This window comes from Grammomys surdaster, unplaced genomic scaffold (genome assembly GCF_004785775.1).
Source record: "Grammomys surdaster isolate TR1022 unplaced genomic scaffold, NIH_TR_1.0 314, whole genome shotgun sequence".
In the NCBI taxonomy this organism is placed as follows: Eukaryota; Metazoa; Chordata; class Mammalia; order Rodentia; family Muridae; genus Grammomys; species Grammomys surdaster.
Window position 1 is genome coordinate 453,819 of NW_021604733.1, and position 24,745 is coordinate 478,563.

Below are 24,745 nucleotides of genomic sequence, written 5' to 3' on the forward strand. Positions count from 1 at the left end.
GTGGCCACCAGCCTCTGCATGCATGTGCACTTCCACACACACAGGCAAACAAAGCTAGCACCCTACACTAGCTCAGTTACCTGATTATTGGAAATGTACTCAAAAATTTGCTAGAAATGTTAAGTCTTTTACAACTGACTGGAGAGATAGAAGATCAGTAGATTAGTCCAGTGCAGGGGATAGGAGGGGTGGTGGCTGCCAGGGCCTGGGAGAGAGGAGCGTGGGGAGCTCATTAGTGGGTGCAAAGCTTCCGTGTGGGGCGGCAAGCACGTCCTGGGGCTGCTGCTGCATGTGGTGGCTGTGCAGCAATGTGAGCTGCTCGCTGCGCCCAGGCTGCCCACCTCACAGGCTTTCCATGCTTCTGTTGTACGTAGTCACCAGAGTGGAAGAACAGCAGCCTCAGAAAAGTCGTGTTGTTTTCAACTATTTTCAGTTGCCAAGTATCAAATGGTGCATCTTTCCTTTGAGACTCTGTAAGCAGAGCACTGAAATCACGTTGGACGCTCTGAGTGGTCTTTGACAGAAGAGTTGGGATGTCCTTGGTAGCGGCTGGGTGGGCCTGAGACATTAGGCAGAGCCAATACCACCCTGGCTCTTGAGCTTCTTTCTCCAGCACCCAGTTTTCCATTCAAGAGAAGGTGATTTTTTTAAAGTCTAGGGGTGAGAAAAGTGGGGTGGGGAAGGCATCAGGGTTGCTTCTGGAGTTCAGGCATGTCTTTCTCATCTTCACACTTCAACCACTTATATAACTCACTGGGACACCAGATGGTGAGCTGCTCCTTCCACTAAGAACCTAGGAGCACATGCGTTCTAGTTAACCACCGCTCTCTCCCTCCCTCGCTCTCTCCCTCTCTCTCTCTCTCTCTCTCTCTCTTACACACACACACACACACACACCACACACACACACACACATACACACAGAGCCATGGGTAGAGTTTGTCTGGGGCAGCCATTTGATTACTTTTGTTTTTTGAGAGACAAGAGTCTCACTCTACAGAGAGCCCAAGCTGGTTTAGGCGTAACCATAGCCCAGGTTGGAATGTGTTTTCACCTACGTGTGAGTGGAATTGCAGTCATGTTGCCGCTCTGTCCTTAACCTTTTGAGAAACTGCTAAATAGCTTTGCAGGGTGGACGTACCATAACTGTATCTTGCTTTGTCCGGGGATTACTCTTAGGCCACTGTTGCAGACTGAATTTATTGTTTATTTTCTACTGCATTTATCTTGCTTTGTGTGCTCCCAACTAGTGCTTGGAATGCAAGCACTAGGCACTGGATGGGTAGACTGTCAGTTACCCTTTCATAGTCTTCTCAAGAAAACCTCATGTCCTGGTAACCACTGGTAGGAAACTGCAGTGGGTGTTTTCAGTGTAACCATAGAGATTAGACAGCTTTGGGGGGTGGGAGTCTGACTAAGCTTGATAGCATTCTTCCTATGGGCTAGAGCTGGATAGTAATGTGAAAAACAAACAGGATAAAAGTTTGTGCTTAGGGTCTAAAGAAATGGCTCATCAGTTTAAGAGCATGTGTTGTTTTTTGGTTTGTTTATTTGTTTGTTTTCAATAAACGAGGTTCAGTTCCCAGCACCAACATGGTGGTTCACAACCATCTGAAACACAAGTTCCAGGGGATCTGGTGCCTTCTTCTGACCGCCACAGAACCTGGCCCACACATGATACATATACATATATGACAATGAAACACTCATATACATAAAACACAATTTAAAAATATTTTTAGGGGTTTTTTAAATTCGTACTTAATGGAGCAGAAGAAATGGCTCCATGGTAGAGAATGCTTGCTGCTCTTTCAGAGAACCTGAGTTTATTTCCAGCACCGACATCAGAGGTTCACACCATGTGTGACTCCAGCTCCCAGGACCCTGACTCCCTCTTGCAGCCTCACTCTCAGACAGCACATACTCATGCAGATTGTACGTGTCATTTTTACAGTTTTGAGAATAAACAGCAGGTCTAGCGAGGTGTCTCTGCAGGGAAGGATACTTGCTGGCACCCGAGTTTGATCCTTGATCTCTCGTGGTGGAATGAAAGAGTTGGCTGCTAGAAGTTGTGTGACTGTCACACATGCTCCTTCTCTGCACTAAATAAATAAAATGCAGTGAACTAAGAAATTTTTAAGCCGGGTGGTGGTGGCGCACGCTTTTAATCCCAGCACTTGGGAGGCAGAGACAGGTGGATTTCTGAGTTCGAGGCCAGCCTGGTCTACAAAGTGAGTCCCAGGACAGCCAGGGCTACACAGAGAAACCCTGTCTCGAAAAAAGAAAAAAAAAAAAGAAAAGAAATTTTTAAACAAAAAATAAGCAATAGCTGAGGGAATCACGGCAGTAAAGCACTCTCAGTGAATAAGACAGTCCCTGTGAGAAGAGCGAGGAGGTTACAGCATTTGCTACTTAAAGGGCTAACCCAGTGGGGCTGGCCAGCACTGGCAAAAGCAGTTTACTGAGTGCTAGTCTTGACTGGATTATTGTGGCAAATCCTAGGCTTGCAGATTCTAATACTGCTTAGTAAAGCATTGAACCATTATCCTTCAGAGAACTGAAATAACTCCTTACGTTTATCCCATGAGTCACCACAAGGCAGTCCAGAAAAGACAGCATCAAAATGGGATCTGCTGTGTTTAAATATTCACTCAGACTTGCCCAGCTTGAAAATTATTTTTGTAACAGAGAAAGTAAACAAGTCAGTAGTCAGCAGGTTTTAGATAAATACACATGTCCATCAACACAATTTTTCATGCTTTTCACGTTGCTAACTGTATTTGTGACTTAGTCACCCACTTATCAGCTTCCCCACCCACTATCCATTCATCAAACATCCAAGGAGTGCCTGGTATGAATGAGCTAAGACCCTCCTAGACCCTGAGGACAGGAAGAAAGGACCCAAGTCTGTTACTCCTAACCTAGCAGATAACCTCTGAGTCAGAGAGGTGTGGAAGAGAAAGAAAAGAAAGAAAGGGGCTTGATTTAGAGAAAACTCAAGAAACCGTTTGTGAGACTCATGTTGGAACTGGCCTTTTGAAAGGTATGGTGCTGAGCACTCAGTGGTTAGAGACAGGTCCCACCTCCCCCTGGAAAGCCATGGAGAAACTGGCCAGCTGAGATTAACATCATCAGATCTGTCCTCATCTGTCCCTCCCTCAATAACACAAACACTTTATACAGCAATACTGCGTGTTTCTCATAGAATTAAGTCATAGCAGCAGAAGAGGCCCCTGTTCAGGAATCCATAACAAAGTATCTCAGCTTTAGAACAGTGGTATGGGAGAGATTGAACTCCTGGGGAGCCACTCAGACTGTCAGAGTCTGATAAGGGATAGAGCTGCCCCCCACACCCAAAAGGGGCCATCTGCCTAGACCCTACCCAAGGCCAGGGGCAAGAGGAGCTGACAGACTCAGAGCCAGGTTATTACCCAGAAGGCTATGTGAAGGTGGAGGGAAGGCAGACACCAACTGTAACTCTGGCTACTGATTTAAATCCAAAAGCAGAATGGAACAGTCAAGGGTAGCATTGAACTGTCTAGCATATTCCCTGTGAAGTGAAGCAAATCTGACACTCAAGTATAGAGATGGGTTTTCAGCTTATGAACTCCGCAGAGCCTATGTCTTCTTGGTGGTATCCCGTGGACAAATGGAGACCTAAGGCTGGGCTTGTGGTATGTGTTGATTTGAGAGATGCTAGCCCTTTTGTGTGATATGAAAGGCTACAATGTGATGAGGATATGTTTGGTAAGAAATAGAATCCCAGGGAACACATGTTTGTTGAGTCAGATAAAAGCCATGTATCTGTTTAGTTAAGCGTGCTGAGAGATTGAAGCATCACAGTTTTAGGCTACTTAAACTGATCACCTTCACTGGAGCTTTTGAAGCACCATTTGCAAACTAGCAATATTGAGAGTATTTGTAACTTTCATAGGAAAGGCAACATTCTGTGAGTTACTTAAAAGATTTACTTATTCAGTGTGTATGTATATGCGCTTACCTGAATTGATGTACATGATGTATATGCAGACACCCATGGGGGCTAGAGTGTGTCAGGCACCCTGGAACAGGATGTTTAGACAGATGTGAGCTGCTGGTGTGAGTGCTGGGAGTCAGACTTGGTCCTCTGCAAGGACAGAAAATGTTATTAACCAGTGAGCCCCCAAAGTTGGTTATAGGAGTACCTAATATTAAAATTTTAAGCACTAAAGCACTGTTCATACTTTATATTTGGATTCCATTTGCCATGTGACTAGCTTCTGCTCTGAGGAGCGCTGAGGTACATTGCCTCCTGCTCTTCAGCTTGCCCTCCCCTCCAGAGGGATTAAAAAAACTAGTTGAGGGGTGATTTTTAATTAAATGTTGCTAATTAAATTATAAAGTATGTGTGTATTTTAAGCCTCAAAGAAGTAAGTCATTCTCCTTTCCTGGGGCAGCTAATAAATATCTCATTTGATTTTTTTTCCCTTGTAGTTTATGCCCATTTTCTTTTTTATATTAAGGTATCCTTACTAATCGTTTAGGCTTTTCCCTTTATGCTCTACTCTGGATAGCTTGGGTGTTTCAGCTTCTAATCTTAATTCCTGTGTTTTCTCTTTTTAGTCACCATAATGTTTTTATTAACTTGTCCTGATTACATTTTTTCCCCTGAAATATGTAATCATACCAACTAAAAAGTGTCATGTGTCGTCATCTTCCATACCCAGACCTGAGACCTGGAGTCGGGAGATAAGGAGGGCCTGAAGTAAGAAGGGAAGTCCGTCCCCTACCTGCCTGCTTCCCTGCACCCTGTCATGGTGCTTTCTGTGTCTGTCCTGCATATTCTCTCTGACCAGTCACACTCACGCAGCAGACTATGACCTGCCGGGTGGCAGCCACACACTGGTGTTCAAAGGGAGGGGAGGGAGCTTGCTTTAATGTAGAAGTCTGCGCACCATCCCCAGCCGTCTCTGATCTTCTGCCATGCCTGGTCCTCAAACTCAGCTTGTCTCTCTGAGCAGCCTAGACAGAACAAGTTTTTACAGGCACAGGAGGAGAGAACATTGGGAGAAAGGCAGTTATGTGCCCTAGTGTGGAGGAAGTCAGGGCATTCTTAAAGAGTAGTAATTTCACACAATTGACTTGAAAAGTCTTTTACTTCCCAAATTAAGGTTCTCTGTGGCGCACTTTGTCTCAGTGGCTCCATAGTTCAGAATTCCTGTTAACTTTGAAGCTCGCCGTTTGGAGCTGTAAAAAGAGTGGCTGTGAACAGGCTGAGGCATCTGCCTCGGTGGACAGTTTGCTGCACTGCAGTCAACTTGTGCCTCACTTTTGAGTTATTTAAAACATTGCAACTGGATTTTAATTCCTTCCAGTTTGTCATGTGAAAGCTTGTCACTAGGAACATTTGATGGACTTGTCTCCTGAGGAGATGTATATAAATCCGTGGTCTCACACACACCTGAAAAGCAAGCTTCCTCCGGGAACCCTGGTTTTAGACTTGATCCACATATGGCCTGGGGCAAGTCATTTAACATTTACCTCCCTTTTGCCATCTATAAAGGATAAATACTTCTGTCTCAGGGATGTTGAAAGGATTAATTAGTTAGTCTGTAAAGAACTTTGAAGATGAAAAGTGCTTTAAAAGTGCTTCTTAATAACATTATCGCCTAGAAAAGAGCGCCACTTTTCTGCTAACCACTTACGCCTCAGACTCTGTAACGAAGGTGTGCTTAGCACACACGCTACAGGTAGCTATAAAGTGAAGTGAACTTCTCATGGTGTGAACATCAAACATTGGCTTCAAAATCTCCCTCAAGAGCAGGGATCCACTCATAATTAGTCACAGAGATCATCCCAGGAGACAGAGGACAGAGGACGTCTCTCACAGTTGGCCCTGTTCCTTGTTCTATCAGAGTTTTAGTAGGGACTTTTAAGAGGTCCTCAGTAGGGTCCCTCAAGGGAAGGTGGGAGATGGAGGGGGCCTCGAGCTTTGTTTTGTTTCTGTGCATTTACTTGGTTTGAAGAGGAGGAAAGAGAACTGCAAAGGAAACAGCACTCTTCCTTTCTGGTTCCCTCTCCTGTGCTCTGGAGCAGGCAGATCCTTACTGCATGTAGCTGGGTTTGTTTCAGTTTTTCCACTCCAAAGCATCTTAGTGGGGATGGGGGTCTCGATGTTCTGATTTATGATAAAGCATTTTGGTAATGTGCAGGTAAATTTTATATATCACTGCTGTTGGGGTTTGAATGTAATATTGGTCCCGGAGAGTTGGACATGGTGCATTCCTGTAATCCACACACACACACACACACACACACACACACACACACACACACACACACACGTGCGCTTTCCCCAGCCAGCATTGGAGAACACATAAGGATTTTTCATTATAAAGAAGAAAATGACAGATCAACCCACAGTTACAGAGCTATCCATTGTATAAAGAGACTAGGATAGTGTGGAAAACCTCATCAAGAAGTGAATGGAGATTCTGTTCTGGAATGAAGTGTTAATGCTTAAGATACCAGCAGATAGCTCAATGGAAAGAAGTCAGGTGGTACAGAGGGATTTGTGTTCAGTTGTCCATGTAGAAGATGGGGATTGACTAAGGCTGATGAAGAAAAACCAGAACTGTCCGGGACTCTCTGTGACCAGGAACTCAGCTTGCACCCAGTTCCTTGTAGGAGGTGAACGAGGGCCCACATGTCCACCCACCTTGCTGGTTTAAATGCAGAGTGACCTAGAATCACCATCGCTGCAGACTATCCCAGGACACCACAGGCCAGAAACATTGCTGCTTACATTTTAGCTTCAGAAACACAATCCAGTGAGCTAAGTGGCAGCCATTGAGATTGAGGTCCTTAACTATTGAATTAATTAGTGGTTTTGTCTGCCACTGTTTTTACAGTGTGCTTATGGAAAATGACAGTTTGAGGACAGCCGACTCTGGGCTCTGTTAGATGAATGTTACTGTTTACCATGTGCATGCAAGACTTGTTCATGTGATCAGTCCTAATTAAACCTATTCCAAATAGTCAATCAAAGCATGTTAATGAATATGTCGTTCTTTTACCTCCTACAGCAAAACTCTGGAAGATCGTTTGAAACTTGAAGCAAAACATGGAACATTGAATGTATCGGACACCACTGTTGGCAGCAAGCAGTTGACATTTACTCTCAAGAGGGTAAGTAGTTTCATGACTTTATTTTTAATTCACACAGAAAAGCTCTAGGTATGTGTATGGCTTTGGGGCCACTCTCCCAAGCTTCTCTCACTGAGGAAGCTGTGTTCCCTACTCCAGTGCTTTCCTATACCAGAGTCCCAGCTGGATAACAGCTACAGAAGAGCATTCATGGGGGAAAGGCCTCATGCTGGCCTCTGCTTGATCACCTATGTTCTTCTAAGTCTCTGGCCCATTGTGCAGCCTAGCTACACAAGAGCTCTGGCTGAAGGAGATAGACACACCCAGTACTTACCTAGAAAGGACTATGAAGTGACTAGTTGTGTGATGGTCCCATCTGGCTTGCCCAGATACAGGCATTTCCCAAAGTGATTTCTCAGTCAGTGATAATCTGTTTTAAATCGTCTTGAAGATCCTTTTCTTTTCTTTCTCTTTCTCTGCCCTCTCTTTCTCCTTCCTTCCTTCCTTCCTTCCTTCCTTCCTTCCTTCCTTCCTTCCTTCCTTCCTTTCTGGGGTTTCTTTTTGGTTTGTTTGTTTGTTTGTTTGTTTGTTTGTTTTTTCAAGACAGGGTTTCTCTGTGTAGCCCTGGCTGTCCTGGAACTCACTCTGTAGACCAGGCCAGGCTCGAACTCAGAAATCTACCTGCCTCTGCCTCCCAAGTGCTGGGATTAAAGGCGTGCACCACCACCGCCCGGCCAAGGACCCATTTCTTAAACATGCTGTAGTGCTAATGCCTTTTGCACATTGTGGGAGGACTGAATTGCTTAAGTATCTTCCATTAGCTAACAACTAAAACAACATGGTCTCTTTTCTTAAAAAGATAATTTTCTCCGTCTTGGTCAGATTCTTCAACAAAGTCATCAAGTAAAAAGGGCATCTGCAAAGGTGACTGCCTTCCCCCTGTGGCTCCTTCTCTAAATTGACATGTCACTTACATGCCATAACGTTCCCTGAGGTTTTCTTTTTAACAGTACACACAGGAGGAGCTGTGTGTTTCACACAGGAGCACACACTTTGTAGTGGAGTTCTTGCAGTTTTCCAAAATTCTGCCAGTCTGTAATCTAGTCTTTTAAATAGATCAAAATTTTTAAGCTAAAACTACTTTGTGTTAGGCTTTTTTTTTTCCCCAAAACCAAATGAGCATAGTATGACTTGTTAACACAAGGCTTATTGTGTAACAGAGCATATTGTTAACTTTATTGTCTGAAAGAGACAAGTTTGTGTCACCTTTGAAACAGGATCCATCTCTAGGAATAGACCTATCTACGGTTTTTCTGTGTGGCTCTGTCCAACAGACTGTAGGTGAGCACTGTTCTTGTTCATAGCCCCTTGTAGCCTAGAGCACAGGTGAGACAGGCAGGAGCCCTGAGCCATCTGAGCTGCTCACTCACTGGTCAGTTCTTGCAGTGAATTGGAAAACTCAACAGAAAAGGACATGCGCACTCCCTCAGCTACTCCCTCATGCTCTCTCTTTTCGTTCTTTCTCATTCTCGTGCTTACCATCGGTCCTCCAGGGCCGTGCATGCAGGTAACACTCTGCAGCTGAGCTCCATCCCCACACTGAACAAGCCAACCAGTGCTGTCTATATGTTCGCTAGATCTATAGCTGTTCCACTGGAAGCCTTTGTGTCAGAGCTGGGGAGATTGCTCAGTGGGAGGATGCTGGTCACAGGCCCCGAATCTGGCAGTGAGAAGACACAGTCATTTCCACCCCACAGAACTTTTAAGTCGGGCACAAAGTTGAATATCCCTTTGTAGATTTGTGGTAAAATGAAAAGATGAGGTGATACCCTGAGACTTGCTTGAAGTGACATCAGAGCTGAGTCAAGTGGAGGCTTCGAAACCCTTCGGGAGGATATGCTATGTCAACTAATGTTTGATTTGTGAGGTTTATTACTTGATTGGCATGCTCTTAACTATTTAGTATTTCAGTGTTAAATATATATTTAGAGACATGTTTGTATATTTGTTTATAGGCATCTCTTTTTGTTCTATGTTTATTGTATATGATACATTGAGGCAGAATCATGGAGTTGCCCAGTGTGTCCATAGGTGCTTTCTGCAGTGCCAGTAGAATACATGGGAAGCTATGTATACTAATACTTGAATCAGAGCTGTTGCTTATGTCACCACAGCTAGTGTCTGCCCTCTCCCCTTCCCCACGAGGGCTGTAGGCTGCAGCTGTACAGGAACAAGGAGAAAGAGGAAAGCTGACTTGGAAAAGAGCTAATTGCCCCGTAAATCTTGATGAGTGGGTGACACAGTGGCATGGTCTCCCAGTGCAGCCTTGGGGAGAGAGGCTAATGATAGACCTTGTGTGTGGGGAGCTTTGTCTGTGAACAATAGAGGCCTCTTCCTAGCTCTTCTGGCAGCTCTTGCTCTGGAAAAGGCTGCCCAGAGCTGCCCACAGTCCTGCTTTATACTGTAACAACAGGGCCACACTCACACATGAAGACTCCAGAAATCCTTACAGCCCCAATGAGTTGTCTAATCAGGAGTAGGTCATAATGCATTTTGATATGTGTGTGATAAAATGCATGTTTGATATGTATTTTATAAAATGCAATCTTTTTTGTTTGCCTTTAAGTCTATGTGAATGAACGCACGGTTTTCAATGTGCAAGCAGAAGTAGGCATGAGTCCACTTAGAGCATTCCAGGGGGCTCTGACTTTGTGGTCGGGCTGGTGTGGGCAGTTCTCCTTTGCCCAGGGATTCAGAATTTCTCCTTTGACAGTGAAAATTGTTCTTTGTCCGACTGCTGCTGCCAGGGCAGGCTGTTACCCAGCAGTTAGAACATGATGCTGAGCTGCACAGGACTCTGAGACTGCGGCCCTTTGCTCCACCCTGAGGGTTAGAGCAAACCCTTTCATCTACTCACTTCACTTTCTTTTAGTCTGAACAGCAAAAGAAGCAACAAGAGGCCGAAAAGCTACATCGCCAAGAGAGGAAAAAGCTGCGTAGATCTGCCAGCCACCTGAGGTCCAGACCCAGAAGAGGCCGGCCCTTTCACTGACCAAAGACATGTGGCTACGAGCAACTAGGAAGCTGTGCTTCTCCCCCGGGTTCTCACAAGGGCACCGTTCCCAGGCAAGGGGATGTGGCAGTTAAAGCTCCATGTGGACATGTGTCATGGTGCTGCTGGTCTGACTGGCCCACTACCCGGCTCAAGGAGTCCCTGCCCCCTTAAATATTGTCTTCTCCCCTGCTGTTGATCAGGGAAAGCAGGCATCATTTCCAATATTGGAAAGGTCTACATGAAATGAAAAGTTTATCCTCTGCTGAAAACAAGAGATTATCATGTTGTAAAAATGGTTTGGGTTTTAGATTTTGTTTGTTTGGGAGGGGGTTGTTTGTTTGTTTGTTTGAGACTTGAGACAGTGTTTCTCTGTGTAGCCCTGGAGTTCCTGGAATTCCATCTGTGGCCTTGAACTCCTAGAGATCCACTTGCCTCTGACTCCTGAGTGCTGAAGTTAAAGATATGCACCACCATGCCCAGTGAGAGTGTCTGTTCTCACTGTCTTCTGCTCCTCGGGACTGAGTCACACGGATTCCTGCCCTTATTTACCTGGAATCTGCTGATTGGCCCTGTTTATGTGCACGACTATGTTGGCAAGCTTACTTGCTTGCTTTTATATTCCTTTGGCATACTTTTTAAACTATTTTTATATCAAGAGTATAAATTAATGGTAATAAATAATAAGTGAATGCTACTGGCTATTTGTTTTAGCTTGTCACAAAATTATGTCGTTTTCTGATGAAGAACTATTTGATACAGGCAACGTCTATAAAAGGAGATACTTGTATTTGGACAGTTTCTCTGAGGAGGACTCCTGCCTGCAGAAATCTTAAAATTCACTTCAGCTTCTGTACTTTGGAGTTTCTCGTGTAAACAAATGGAATGGGAACTCTTTGATCTGTACCTGCGGTGAGTCCACAAGGCAGGACACATTAGTTAGCAGTCAGTGTTGTGGACTTGGCCACTATCTCCCTCTTTCAGTGTGGCCCCTTGTCTCTTCGGCTTGTGATGTGTACTCAAGAGCTTTCTGACTGTTACTGTTGGTGCATGAATCTACACACACACACACACACACACACACACACACACATATACATATACACACACACTCCTACCTATTAACTCTTAAGAAGATCCCTCCTGGGGCTGAGTCCCTGGTGCCCTCTCTTTCCTTTCTCAAAGTTTCCCATTTTAAAATTGCCGTACATGCTGGGTATCCTCCTCTGTCGTTTTCCTGTGTTTGTATTAGTTGCTTTTGTACAGTTATCACCAAAATACTCAGTATGGACTTAAGGGATCATCTTAGCTCTTGGTTTCAGAGGGTGTTGGTATATACAGAAGCTGTTCACATCACTACAGGCCAGGAAATGAAATCCCAGCCATGGCCTTAAAGGGTTTGCCTGAGCAACCTGTGACTGATGTCTGCCAGCTAGTCCCCACATCCAAGAACACCCCCACACCTCCCAACTACTATCTGGGGACAGATGTTTAAGTTAGAGGCCTATGGAAGACATTTTAGGTTTAAACTCTAACCCATGATAGTCAGTCACCTGCTGGTGACTAACGCCTATGATGTGGCTGGCATTGTTCCTCCCAGTCCTGCCAACAGCTGTCCTTCTTGGTGAGACTTACAAGCTGGTGTGAGAAGTGTATCCCCAGAGCTGGGCACCAGGCCCCGGAGAACTGGGGTTCTTCAGTGATGTGTTCTCTTCTGCTCCAGATCCCTCTCAAAGCTTCAGCATCCCAGACCCAATACCTAAATCTTTTGTTTCAAGCAGTTTCATCAATAACCTTTGGAAGAAAGAGGCGTGCTGGGAGAGAAGGGATTGATACGAGGCAGCCAGCAGAAAATACAGGCCCAGGGCTAAGGGACTCAGAAGGGCTTCTGGGAAGAAAATTGAGTTCAGATCCTTTTCTCAGAATCCTCCAGTGGCTCTCTTCTCATTCTGTAACATCCTGAGTCCCAGAAGGACCCTTGCCTGGCACAGACTTCTTTTGTTTGCTGTCACCACACTGACCTTCCTCTTTCTAGAACATTCCAGGCATTCTCTCAGCCTTTACACATTCCTTTCCCTCAGCTCCAAACGCTCCCCTAGGCCTCTCAGGTTACTTTCTCTCCCCATCTGGTCAGTTCTGCCCCATTTAAATCATCGTATCCTGGTGCCAGCATGCCAAGTTTACAAATGATACTCTATCTAAATATGCTTTCAAAACGTTACCATGGGGGCCACAGAGACTTCCTGAGTGGAAGAAGAAAAACAAGTATGGTAAATCATATCTGACCTATACATGCTCACTTAAACATGCACACGCATGTGCACACACACAAATAAGTATAATATAAATTTAGAACCTTACTATGGAAAATGCCAGATATACGAGAATGGATAGAGAATGGTTGAATGAACCAGCATGTCCCAGCAGCATGCAACTTGCTCACTGTGAATGTTCTCAGCTAACTTGTCCAGTGTTGGCTCCTGTTTCCAGAATGTCAACTCAGTAAGAGTTGGGGAGGATGTTTTAATCAGTATTTTTGTTTGTGACTGTGTATCTAATCTCTAGAACAGTGTCTGCCACATCATATATATTTACTTAAGCCGTTATGGGGTGCCCACCAGAGAACATTCAAATGTAGTTCACAGCCAAACGAAAGTCTTTTTTCCCAGCCAATGGTGACTACACTCAGGTATTTGGGACCAGCGTAGCACCAAGCTTTTAGCATAAGGGGTTTTGAAGGCAAAACCACATCCTGGTATCTCGCTTGGCAGCAGCAGGGAAAGATCTGTACAAGCAAGCAGTTTAATAGAAGCCAAGATAAATTAGCTGGAGCATCTTGACCTCTTAGAGTTGGGTAATTATTTTCCACGGGATTCTCCATCAAGGAGATCAAATTCTGGTTAAATCTAAAGTGGCCTCAGCAAGAATACAATATGGAGGAACCCTGTGTTGTCTTGCCCTGTCACAAATGACTGAGTCAGATGGAACTGAACAATAAATGTCTACTTAATGTTGGACCTTAATCTTTATGCCTGAGGAGTCATTCCCACCTGAGCTTTCAGAGAGGGTAGGATGCAAAGAGATGAATTTGAAAAGGTTGGCAGAGGAACGGGGAAAAGGACATTGAAAATATCCATTATCAATAAATAACCCTGGGGAGAGATTGTAACATAAGGAAACAGAAAATGGGATGTATTCGGTCAAGAGAGCATAGGAGAGGTGTCAGTGTGTCAGTGAGGGACTGGCTGGTGAGAGGTCTCCAGAGGTGAAAGTGCTTGCTGCCAGCCTCATGACCTCAAGTTCAGGCTCTGAAACCCACATGGTAGAAAGAATTGACTCCCGTAAGATGTCCACTGTGTGTGTCTCTCTGTCTGTGTGTTTCTATATGTGTCTGTGTGTGCGTATGTGTGTGTGTGTGTGCATGTGTATGCTTCCACATATGCACACAACTCAAATAAATGTTAAAAACTTTTTTCAAAGAAGAAAACATGACATTAAAGAAGTCAGTTCCTGGGCTGGTATCTTTAAATGGACGGCGTGCTGCATAGTTTTCTGTCAACTTATCACTGCTAGAGTCATTTTTGGGTTTTTTGGTGGTGGTGGTGGTGGTGGTGGGTTTTTTTGTTTGTTTGTTTGTTTTTTTGGTTTTTCGAGACAGGGTTTCTCTGTATAGCCCTGGCTGTCCTGGAACTCACTCTGTAGACCAGGCTGGCCTCAAACTCAGAAATCCACCTGCCTCTGCCTCCCAAGTGCTGGGATTAAAGGTGTGCACCACCACCACCTGGCTAGAGTCATTTTCAAAGAGAGAACCTCAAGTGAGAAAGTGTCCAACAATGGCCAGTGAGCGGGCTTCCAGAGAGGCATGGGAGTTGCAGGAAGGTGGAGGCCTGCTGTGCTCCTGGGCTTCCTGACTAGTGAGGTGCCCCCAACACCCTCTGCTCACACACACACACACACACACACACACACACACACACACACACGTCATATGGAAGAGGAAGTTCTCATTCTTTGATGATCCTTGCTCCCAGCCCAACCCAAATAGGACTTCAAAGCTGACAGGTGGGAAGGAGTCCAGCTATATACTTTAAGTAGCCTTGAGTTTCTTTTAGATGTAGGACAGAATGATGAATCCTAGACTCAGGATTTGAGGGGGTTTCAAATCCAGCTGGCCGGAACACCTCCCCAGTTGGATTTCCCTATCCGGCCTCCCTCAGTTCACTGCCCGGTTTCTGCTTGCACACCTGGCTGACCCGGGAACAGCCTTCTCTTCCTCTAACCCTTCTCAAGTTCTGCAGAATGAGTGGAACTTTGGAGTCTCCGCCCCAGGGCCCCAGTCCTGCCTCCCAGTGACCACTGCTCCTGTTGGAGCCCCGCTGTGTCCCTCCAGTCTCGCCAAGCTCCCCTTGCCTGGTCCTCGCCTCTTAATGAGACTTTCTCTTCTGGACTTTGTGCCCAATCCCTGAAATTCCTTTTCACATGTACTCAGACAGTCTCTGGGATCCCTTCCCCAGCCTTCATCCTTCATCTGTCTTCTTCTCTTCCTCCTCCTCCTCCGTATCATGTTCCTCTGGTCCCTCATACTGGCCCCCCCCACCCCCGTTGTCCTTTCTTCCTCCTCAGGCCCAACAGCAAAGCCATGGTTTGTTCAGTTGATTCATTGACTGTTCCTTATAAGTAACTAAGCAGATGCCCTACTCTGGTGCAGCTTCTGTTTTCACCAGAAGGCAGAAGAGTCACAAGAATACAGGCAATATAGCCAGGCAGTGGTCCCAGCACTCAGGAGCCAAAGGCAAGAGGATCCCTGAGCTCAAGGACAGCCTGCTCTACTAGAGTGAGTTCCAGGACAGTCACGACTATACAGAGAAACCAAACAACAAAAAAGTTTCGGGCTGGTGAGGTTAGTTAGCTTAGATGGTTAAGAACACTTGCTGTTCCAGAAGTCCCAGGTTCTACTCCCAGCACCTACCAGAGTTGGAGGAGGAGGAAGAGGAGGAGGAGACGACAGACAGTACAATTCGTCGTGTGGAATAAGGCTGAATGAAATCAGAATAGGCCCCAGATCGTGCAGCAGAAGCCCCAGCAGCAGAAGCCCCGGGAAGACCTATAAAACAGTTCTGAAGCCGTAAAACCTAACCTGGGACTCCCAGAGCTATGGCACAGACTCCAAGGTGAACTTTGCTGTGGTGTTCAGGGACGGCAGAGCCTTGGCCACTGTGACTGGCACAGGACAGAGGACTTAGACTAGAACAGGTGTGGCTTGATGTCAGCTATGTGTCCCCTAGGACATCAGGATGGCTGATGCCTTCGGTCTTAGGTCATGTCACCCTCACAGGTGGGTGTGCCCTCTGCAGATCTTCACATTTCTGTGGTCCCACGGCCACGGCTCCTGCTTGCCCTTTTTCCTCTGCACCACATCAGTGTTTGTACATCGATGGCAGAGTCAGGGATCCCCAGACCAGGCTGTGAGAAACTGTAATCCTTTAATGATGGAGAGCTTTCCAAAGCTAGCATGGAGTCTGCTAGTGAAGACAACAGAGGAAACAAAAGGAGACCTGGGTCTGGTCTAGACTTGCTCAAGGCTAAGTTGCCAGTTAGTGGCACAGCCACTTAACCTGCTGTTCCTTGGTGTGTGCATCTGTAAAATGGGTTTAATAGTATCTGTCCCCTGAAGACTTCAGAGAGTGTTTGTGGAGCTTAATGAGTGAGGTCCATTAAAGCCCTCAAAAGGAAGGTGGAGCTAAATACAAAGCACTATTGTAATTATCCTGCATGTTCTCTGAGCCAGGTCGCATCTTGTTTTAAGAGGGTTACCATGACGATGGGTTTGCTTTAAAAACTTGAGTTTCAAAGGCATAGCTGTAAGTCTCCAGTAAGGAGTGGACTTCATTTTATTTCATTTCGTTACTTTTTGTTATGGTGGGGGACAGAATCTCACAGCTACTTAGGGACTGTCAAGGCGCGACAGCTACTGTTGCTGCTGAGTGGCAAGAACCTTGTTCCCCCACCTCCCCTCCTGAGCACCTGGTGCTTCTTAATGAAGGTTACTCCATCAGTAAATCCACAGCGCACCTAGCGTGCCACAGGCTGAGGATGGCTGTTGGCTACATGGGGGTGACAGAATTTGCTAGAAAGTTGTTACATGGAGTCCTGAGAGGTTGAGAAGCCTCCATGGTCTACAGTTGGCAAGCTGGAGATCTAGGACAGCTAATAATAAGAGACACTGAAGTCTACTGGCCACGGTTCACACCTACGAAGAGCTGATGTTTTAGACCCACTCTGCCTACGGAAAGGGCCAGTACTGCCCCAACTGGAGGGCATCCAGCTACGCCCTTCCATTCCACTCAGGCCCTCAATGGGTTGGGTTAGACAGGTGCCATAGGTCATAGTCATCACTTTATTCAGTGTGTGGATGGGGCCTCATCAAGCTGACATAGACTTCCTAGCACACTCACGTATGCCAAATCCAGTAACTGGCAGGCCTGGAGCTAAATGGTTTCCACGCCGTCTCATCTGATGTTGGTCAGGTTGGAATCATTTACCTGCTCTTTGGTCTGAGGCTAAGTTCTTTCCTGTCTGGACCTCCATGTTCTCACCTGTAGGATGGGACTAGGAACAGTATCTACCTCACAAGTCATGCTCAGTCAAGGTGTCAACAGCAAATCAGCTTACCACCCTTGTGTGTCACAGGAGGTCCAGACCCTTGCCTAAGGCCCATTTCTCCTCCACAAATCAAGATCCACAGGTCCCTCTAAGGCTCTATTGGGTTATCTCAGCCAGTAGTGATCCTGCCACCGTGGGTCACCTAAGGCCAGATGAGTTACCCTGCCTTCTCAAACACTGCAGGAGCATCCCTACTGTCAATGCCGCCCTGGTAACTATGGTAACAGAGACTGGGGTAGAGGGGGGAGCAGTGAGCACACAGGTGGTGGGGCTGAACTGGGGTAGGTGGCCCAGCAGCCTGCACAGTTGGTGTTAATAGAATGTGGGTGTATGGAAATCAGAGACTGGAGGTGTAGCTCAACCCTGTTTGATCCCTGATCTCGACTAGAATAAAAGGTAAGTAAGGAATTCAGGAAAAATTCTGGCTAGGCAAAGGCAACAGCTAGTGTGAGTTTGGTGGGCAGCACTTCAAGTACTACCCATGGAGGCAGTTACCAGTCCTCCCAGTACACCCTCAAGAGTCCTCCCAGTCCATCCCCATCAGTTTTAGGACAAGTCTGAAAATAGTTAGAGCTGTTTAAAAACACACACACACAAACACACACGAAACACACACACACACAAAACCTCTAGGTGTAATTTGCCTTCTCTAAGCATTGTTTTCCTGAGGTGACAGTTCTACACTACAGGGCACCTGGCAAGTGGCCTGCCTATCCTGGGCTGCAAGATGTCAGCTCCCTCCTCCACCTTTCCCCAGAACCCAGGGGAGAGTGTCAGTGAGCTCTTCCTCTACTGAGTCTCACAAATCAGGGAGCATTTGGCCCTGAGGAGTCTGCCCTCTGACTTCAGCAGTTACCAGCACTTTGGCAGTGTTTGGGTGTGTCAGTGAAGAAGGTTTGGGAACGCGCTGTAGGACTCAGGAAACAACACTGATTCTTAGAAATGAAATTTCATATTAGAGAGTACCCCTCTTAACTGTGACATTGAAGACGATGGTGAGATCAGGGTCCGAGACAAGCAAGAGCACTGCCTGGTCCCACTCGGCTCCTGGTGTGGTCTAGGCTGAGATTTTCTTATCTTGTTGCTATGGATTGTGTTCTGTGTACCTGGACTTAATGGACCTCAAAAGCTAGAGCCTTAATCACAAGCCAGTCAGGAGCACTCACTAAAAGTGGAGCACTCATCAGAAGCAGAGCACTCACCACAAACAGAGCACTCACTGCAAGCAGAGAGAACTCACCACAAGCAGAGCACTCACCACAGAGCACTCACTGCAAGCAGATCATTCACCACAAGCGAGTTTGCCGCTCTGAGCTCAGGAAGCACCCAGAGAAGCTGCTTGTGGCTATAGGACTTTGCAAACAGCAGTGGGGCTTGGGCTCCTGTGTGTAGAACATGGCCACATCCACCATGCTCACTGAAAGACACCCCAGCATATCTGTTCCTGCAGCGCTCCTAGGGACACAGATCTGTGGGTAAAGGTCCCCACTGCACCTTGGGAAGATTTTTTTTTTTTTTTTTTTTGGTTTTTCGAGACAGGGTTTCTCTGAGTAGCCCTGGCTGTCCTGGAACTCACTCTGTAGACCAGGCTAGCCTCAAACTCAGAAATCTGCCTGCCTCTGCCTCCCAAGTGCTGGGATTAAAGGCGTGCGCCACCACCGCCTGGCCTTTGAGAAGATCTTAAGTGCCACAAATTGTTGGAGATTCAGAAACTCAGGCTTCCTGAGTTGAAAAGAGGGACAGAGTAGATAAAGCTGGGGCCCAGTTGGCTGAGTGGTGGGCTTGCTGCTGCCTGGCACAGTCTATGAGCTAGCTGAATTCCAATGGCGTACAAAGAAATAATTGGCAGATAAATGGCAGGACTGGAATTTGGAAGCAGTGAAGCTATGGCATGTCCTGGGCACTGGACAGGGCAATGGCAGTAAAGTCCATTGTGTGGCTAGGACCCACAGAGGAGGTATGCTTCAGAGAGAACTGACTGAGGCCACCACAGAACCCTGGCGCTTCCTAACAGAGCATCCTGCAGAGGCAGGGGTGGGAGGTTGGGGGGGAATAGAAGCAAGAAATGAGAGGCCTGATGGGGGTGGGACTTCACTGGGGAGGTCAGATGTGGGGAGAATTTCCTTTATTGGGCACTAGCTGATGAAGACCCTCAAGCCTGGATTGTTCCAGTCCTGTGAGCTCCTCACCATGGAGGAACGAGGGCAAGATACTCTTTGAAGAGTCACTAAAGACATTTCTGCTGAAGAATAGTGATTTCCCTTCAGGGGTTGGCCTCACAAGCAAAGAGCCCGTTGCCTTTAATGTAACCAAGCAGAGCTCCCCAATACAAGAGGTAAGGAGCGGGACAGGGACTGTGCCCCGTGAGACTGCTATGGCTTGCATCCACATCTCCTCTGAGTGCCCACAGCCTGGGAGTTCTCAAGGCCACATTCAGTGCATAGGTCACCACCCTAGAGTGGTCCATCCCCCACTACTCTAAAATCTTCGCTCTGCTCTTGACAGACCTAGCTCTTGACTTAACGCTCACTTTAGCAACTCCCAGCGATGGCAGGTTCCGGAAAGAACACTGTGTGTGCTTGGCACCTGGCCAAGTGATACTAGGTGACCACGGTGATAATAGGTAAGGCCAGGAGCAGTACATGTCCCCTTCATGGGGATCAGAGTGTCCTGAAAAGCCATCAGCCTGCCTGAGCTAGGTGAGGGCTACCAAAGTCTCCCCTTTGTTTCCCAGTAACCATAGCAATCCCATGGGTAACACTGCCACTGCCACCCTGTGCCCTCGCCCGCAGAGCCCCAAGGACTGTGATAACCACACACACTCTAGGGAAATAAGCAGTCTTGGTACCAGGGTTTGCATTTAACTGAGGGAAACAGAGGTACCAGTGGGATGTGTTGGAGGAGACGGATGCCCATCTGGATATTAGCCTCATCCTTCCCAGGTCAGGGCCCCAGTCAGGCACATGACATCTGTGGGCTTGGAAAGCCTGAAAGAGAAAGGAGCCGAGGGAGCGGGCAGTGAGAGCACTCCACAGGGCTTGGGGCAGAAGCTGTCGCTCCCTATAGGCATTCTGTGCTGGAAGACACATGCAGGGGAATCCTGTGGGTGGATCTGTGGGGTTTTAGGCACCTGGGAAGAGAAAGAGGAGGCTGAAGCCCAACCAAACACAAACAGGATCCTCTGGGGGTCTTGATTTCGTTGGGAGCAAGTGGAGTGAGCACCCTTTGTGGACTGGGTGGCCTTCTCCATTCTGCTCTATTCCGGTACTTTTTTTTTTCCCCAGAAAGCAATCTAGGAGACCCCAGGCTTCCTGCCAGCTGCAGCCTTTTCCTGTAGAAGCCCTGGAGGCACTGAGCCCCAGATCTGGAGCATGGCCGGCTCCTCCCGGATGTGTTTGCAGAAGTGCTCGCCAGCACGCCCCATTTGGAAATGTCTTAAGATAGGAAACACAGTTGTCCCTGATGAGCAGGCTAGGTGACAGGGGAGGCTGCAAAACAAAATCATTTCCTCTGAGGATGCCAAGTTTGGGGGTCCTGCCGGTACCACTTTTGCACATCCTGCAGTAATGACTCAACTTGAATTTCCCTCCTGACTCTTAAGTGGTTTCCATGCAAAAGACCAGTGCCTGAATGAGCCACATCTGCGGGCCCAGGGAGAGCCAGGGAGAGCCAGGCGGCATAACCAGCCTCCCTCTGCCGCCATACCCTTCCCGCCTGGGCCCAGCTTGGCAGCTTTGCACTGTGAATCATGACAAAAATAACAGAAGCAACCTGAGAAAGGAAGGGTTTATTTTGGGTCACCGTTCGGGAGTACAGTCCAACATGGAGGGGAAGGCACAGGCACGGCAGCAGGGGCACTCCGGAGGCACCGGAACTCCGGAGGCACCAGATCGCATTGCATTTGCTGTCAAGCAGAGAGGTAGATGCTGGCACTCAGGTGTCTTTGTCCTTTTGATTTTGTCCAGGACCCCAGCCCCAGGAGTAGTGCTGCCCACAGTGTGGGTGGGTCTTCCTACCTCAATGACTCCATCTAGAAACTCTCGCTCAGGCATGCCCAGGAGTTTGTCTCCTGAATCCTACATCTTGTCAGACTGACAAAATAACCACTGTTATTTGGCACTGGAGTATGTGCCAAATGACCTTTTAAACATTTTTTAAAAGTTTGGGTTTTTTTTTTGTTTTGTTTGTTTGTTTTTGTTTTTTTGTTTTGTTTTGTTTTGTTTTTGTTTTTCGAGACAGATTTTCTCTGTGTAGCCCTGGCTGTCCTGGAACTCACTCTGTAGACCAGCCTGGCCTCGAACTCAGAAATCCGCCTGCCTCTGCCTCCCAAGTGCTGGGATTAAAGGCGTGGGCCACCACTGCCCGGCGTTTAAAAAGATTTTTAAAATTTTATGTGGGTGGGACTGAAGAGATGGCTCAGCACTTAGAGCACTGGCTACTCTTCCAGAGGACCTGGGTTCTATTCCCAGCACCCACATGGCAGCTCACAACTGTCTGTAACTCCAGAGTTCCAGAGGATCCAACACTGTCGTGTAGACATAAAGACATTCGTGTAGGCAAAATCTCAATGCACATGAAATAAAAATAATTTTTAAAATATTTAAAAGTGTGTGTGTGTGGTATGCCGTGTGTGCAGGTGCCTGTGGAGGCTAGAAGAGGGACTGGAGTTACTTGCAGTTGTGCGCTGTCCCATGTGGGTGATAAGAACTAATCTTTCGACCTCCTGAAACACAATCTCCTTTAACTGCAAAGCCCTGGCCATGTCTCCAGCCCCCACTTGAGCATTTCATTAAGCATGAAATTTAGTGACACTAACTACGTGCACACTGCTGTGTGGCATCTCCACCATCCACCTCCAAAGCTTTGTCATCTGCCCTCCTGACACCCTGTGCCCCTTGACCACTAATCTGCCCAGTTGCTGGTGACCTTTGCACTAGTTGCTGACTGTGAAGTTGCCTCATCTCATGGGATCGTCCAGTCTTGACCTTTTGTGTCTCACTCGTTTCACTAACCATGTGGTGTTCAAGGTTGATCTTTGCGGTAGCATGCCAGCGAGCCACTCCTTCCCGTGGCTGTTGTGTGCGCGCACACCGAATTCTGCCCGTTTGTTCCTCTGTTCCTGGGGACACTGGCTGGCTTCCTCCTGTTTAGCATGCCTTGTGCAGCTGTGGACACTGCTCAACTATATAAGGAGTTACAATGTTTCCCCCTGACCCCCATCATTGTAAACAAAGATGCATTTAGTGTGCATGTCTGTGTGTCCATACACAGGTCAGAAGACACCTTGAAGGAGTTGAGTCTCTTTTTTCACTGTATGGGTCCTGGGGTTCAAACTCAAGACAAGCTTGAGCTGCCTTTACCCACTGAGCCACTTTATGGGTTTGTTGTTGTTGTTGTGTGTTTGTGGTTGTTGGGGTTTTTTTTTGTTTTGGTTTGGTTTTTTTTTGGTTTTTTGGAGACAGGGTTTCTCTGTATAGCCCTGGCTGTCCTGGAACTCACTCTGTAGACCAGGCTGGCCTCGAACTCAGAAGTCCACCTGCCTCTGCCTCCCAAGTGCTGGGATTAAAGGTATGAGCCATCACTGCCCAGTAGTCCATATTTTTATTATTATTGTTGCCTTATGGAAATTATTTACATACTCTGGACACTGTCCCCTGTTCTGGTATTTAATTTATACCTGCGCATACATGTATAGCTGCAACGGGAAGTCAGATTTGTGGGGAGTGGACTGAAAGGCTTCTTAGCCACTTCCTGCTCTCAGTGTTACTAGAGGGAGTCTCCAGGCTATCCCATGATCAGCGTCCAGGTTCTTTGTATTTCAAGCACACAGTCCAACAAGAACAGAGTAGAATCAAAAATACAGACTTATTAGAGATGAGCGTAGAAGCAGCAAATGCAGTCCACAGAATGGGAGTGGACACAGGTGGACAACTCACTCAAGAGCCCCAGTCTGGGGTCCGGAGTCTGATGGGTGGACCCTTCTTTGGCTGTTTAGGTGATGGATTTTCGTTGTTTGCTGGAGGAGGGTGTATAATCATTGTAGTGGTTTTGGGTAGTCTGAGTGACAGGTTGTTTGGGAGTCCTGGAGTTAACATTTTTATGCCTCATAGCCGTGTGTTGTTAATTCTCTCTTCCTGCCTCACAGGGAAGAGAAAGCATTCTCAATTAATGAGATGACTTGAAGACTAACCTGGGAGTAGAAGGGGCAATGTTCGAGTCAAGCCCACCCAGCACTTCCACATCCATAGTGAGCGATGTCTGCAGTGCAGTACCTGGACGAGCCTGTCCTGGCTGGTTGTGTGTCAATCTGACACAAGCTAGAGTCATCTGAAAGGAAGGAACTTCAATTAAGAAAATGCCTCCATCCAATCCAACTGTACAGCATTTTCTTAATTAGTGATTGATGGGGCGGAGAGCACAGTCCCTGGTGGGTGGTGCCATCCCTGGGTTGGTGGTCCTGGGTTCTATAAGAAAGCAAGCTGAACAAGCCAGTTAGCAACATCTCTGCATCAGCTCCTGCCTCCAGGTTCCTGCCCTGCTTTAGTTCCTGTCCTGACTTCCTTTGATGATGAACAGCAATGGAAGAGTGAACCAAATAGACCCTTTCCTCCCCAAGTTGCTATGGTCATGGTGTTTTATCACAGCAATAGCAACTGAAACTGAGACAGGATCTTCGCAGACAGGTAAGCTTTCAGTGCCCCACCTGGAACCTGCTTCTTTCCACCTTCCATAATGTATTCCCAAAGGTCCACTGAGGCCAGCAGAGCCTTGGGCTATCTAACCGAGGCAGCCCTGACATCATTCAAGAGAGCTGCTTGCAGAATTCCCCCGGTAACCCTAGTCAGGCTTGTCTCAGGGAAAGGGTCACCATGAGTGGGCTGTTCCTTCTTCCAGTCTGGTTCTGGCTGGCTCCCTCCAGGCCCAGTAGGCGGCCTTTGTCCTATTTCCACTAGGAAGTACAGAAAAGGTACTTGGTAAGGTATTTTAGGCTCACAGCTACCAAGACAAAGGGCCTGTGAGTCTTTCCTCATGGAGAGACTCATCCTGGGGAATGTACCAGCAGGCAGGAGAATGCCTTGGGAAGTAACTGTCTCTCATGGAAGAGACAGGATACTACACTGAGTCAAATGTCAGTTCTGTGACTGAAGGCCTCTGCTCTGGACCTCATAAACCAAGACCAATGTGGTGAATAAACACCTGAGGGGGACAGTCTGTTGTCTTATGAGCCCTGCTTCAGGCTGACAAAGCATGTGGCCATCCTGTACCCATATATTTGTATATTGGCATGTACCAAATAAACCTTCACCCATCTAGACTTATGGATCGCTTTCAAGGTTGTGAGGATAAATATAGATTGTTAACCTCTGGCACAGTGGTGTACCCAGAATACCCCAGGCACACACGGAACCCTCCAGGATCCTTGAGACAGAAGCAGGAGTGAACTTCATAATTGTACTCCTCCAGACTGGCAGTAGTTACTGTCAGAAGTGGGCTGGTGACATGGCCAATGGTGGGGACCACTCCCATTTGACTGACCCATGCTGTCGGGTATGGTGTAACATCTAACTGCTTGGAACTTCTCCTCATCCCACAGAAGGCGTAGCTGGGCAAATTAATGGAGCTGGGCATGCCACGTTTGCACCAACTGAATGCAGCAGAGTCCACATGCCTAGATAGAAGAGCAGTGGCTTCCCCACTTTCCATCTTTCTGAGATCTGGACCAAAAGTGTGCTGACCCAGTTTGAGCTGTGAAGACAAGAGCATCTCTGTAGGATGTGGCAGAACCGAGAGATGAAAGGATGACAGGCCTCAAGTACCTTCTAGAGCAGGGCTTTTTAAGCTTTCTCCACTCTCTTCTCTCTCTCTCTCTCTCTCTCTCTCTCTCTCTCTCTCTCTCTCTCTCTC

The 24,745-nt window shown here is 47.1% G+C and overlaps 1 protein-coding gene and 1 pseudogene across 1 annotated transcript in view; both read left to right on the forward strand.

Moving 5' to 3' along the window:
* Positions 1-10,572, forward strand: part of Nol10 (nucleolar protein 10) — a 75,296-nt gene extending 64,724 nt beyond the window's left edge. Inside the window, exons 19-20 of the mRNA XM_028777750.1 lie at positions 7,065-7,167; positions 10,058-10,572. Of these exons, the coding sequence (XP_028633583.1) occupies positions 7,065-7,167; positions 10,058-10,177 (223 nt within the window). The 3' untranslated portion in view covers positions 10,178-10,572. The remainder of the gene's footprint in view (positions 1-7,064; positions 7,168-10,057) is intronic.
* A 10,090-nt stretch (positions 10,573-20,662) lies between these two features.
* LOC114629694 overlaps positions 20,663-24,745 on the forward strand; it is a 68,988-nt pseudogene continuing 64,905 nt past the window's right edge.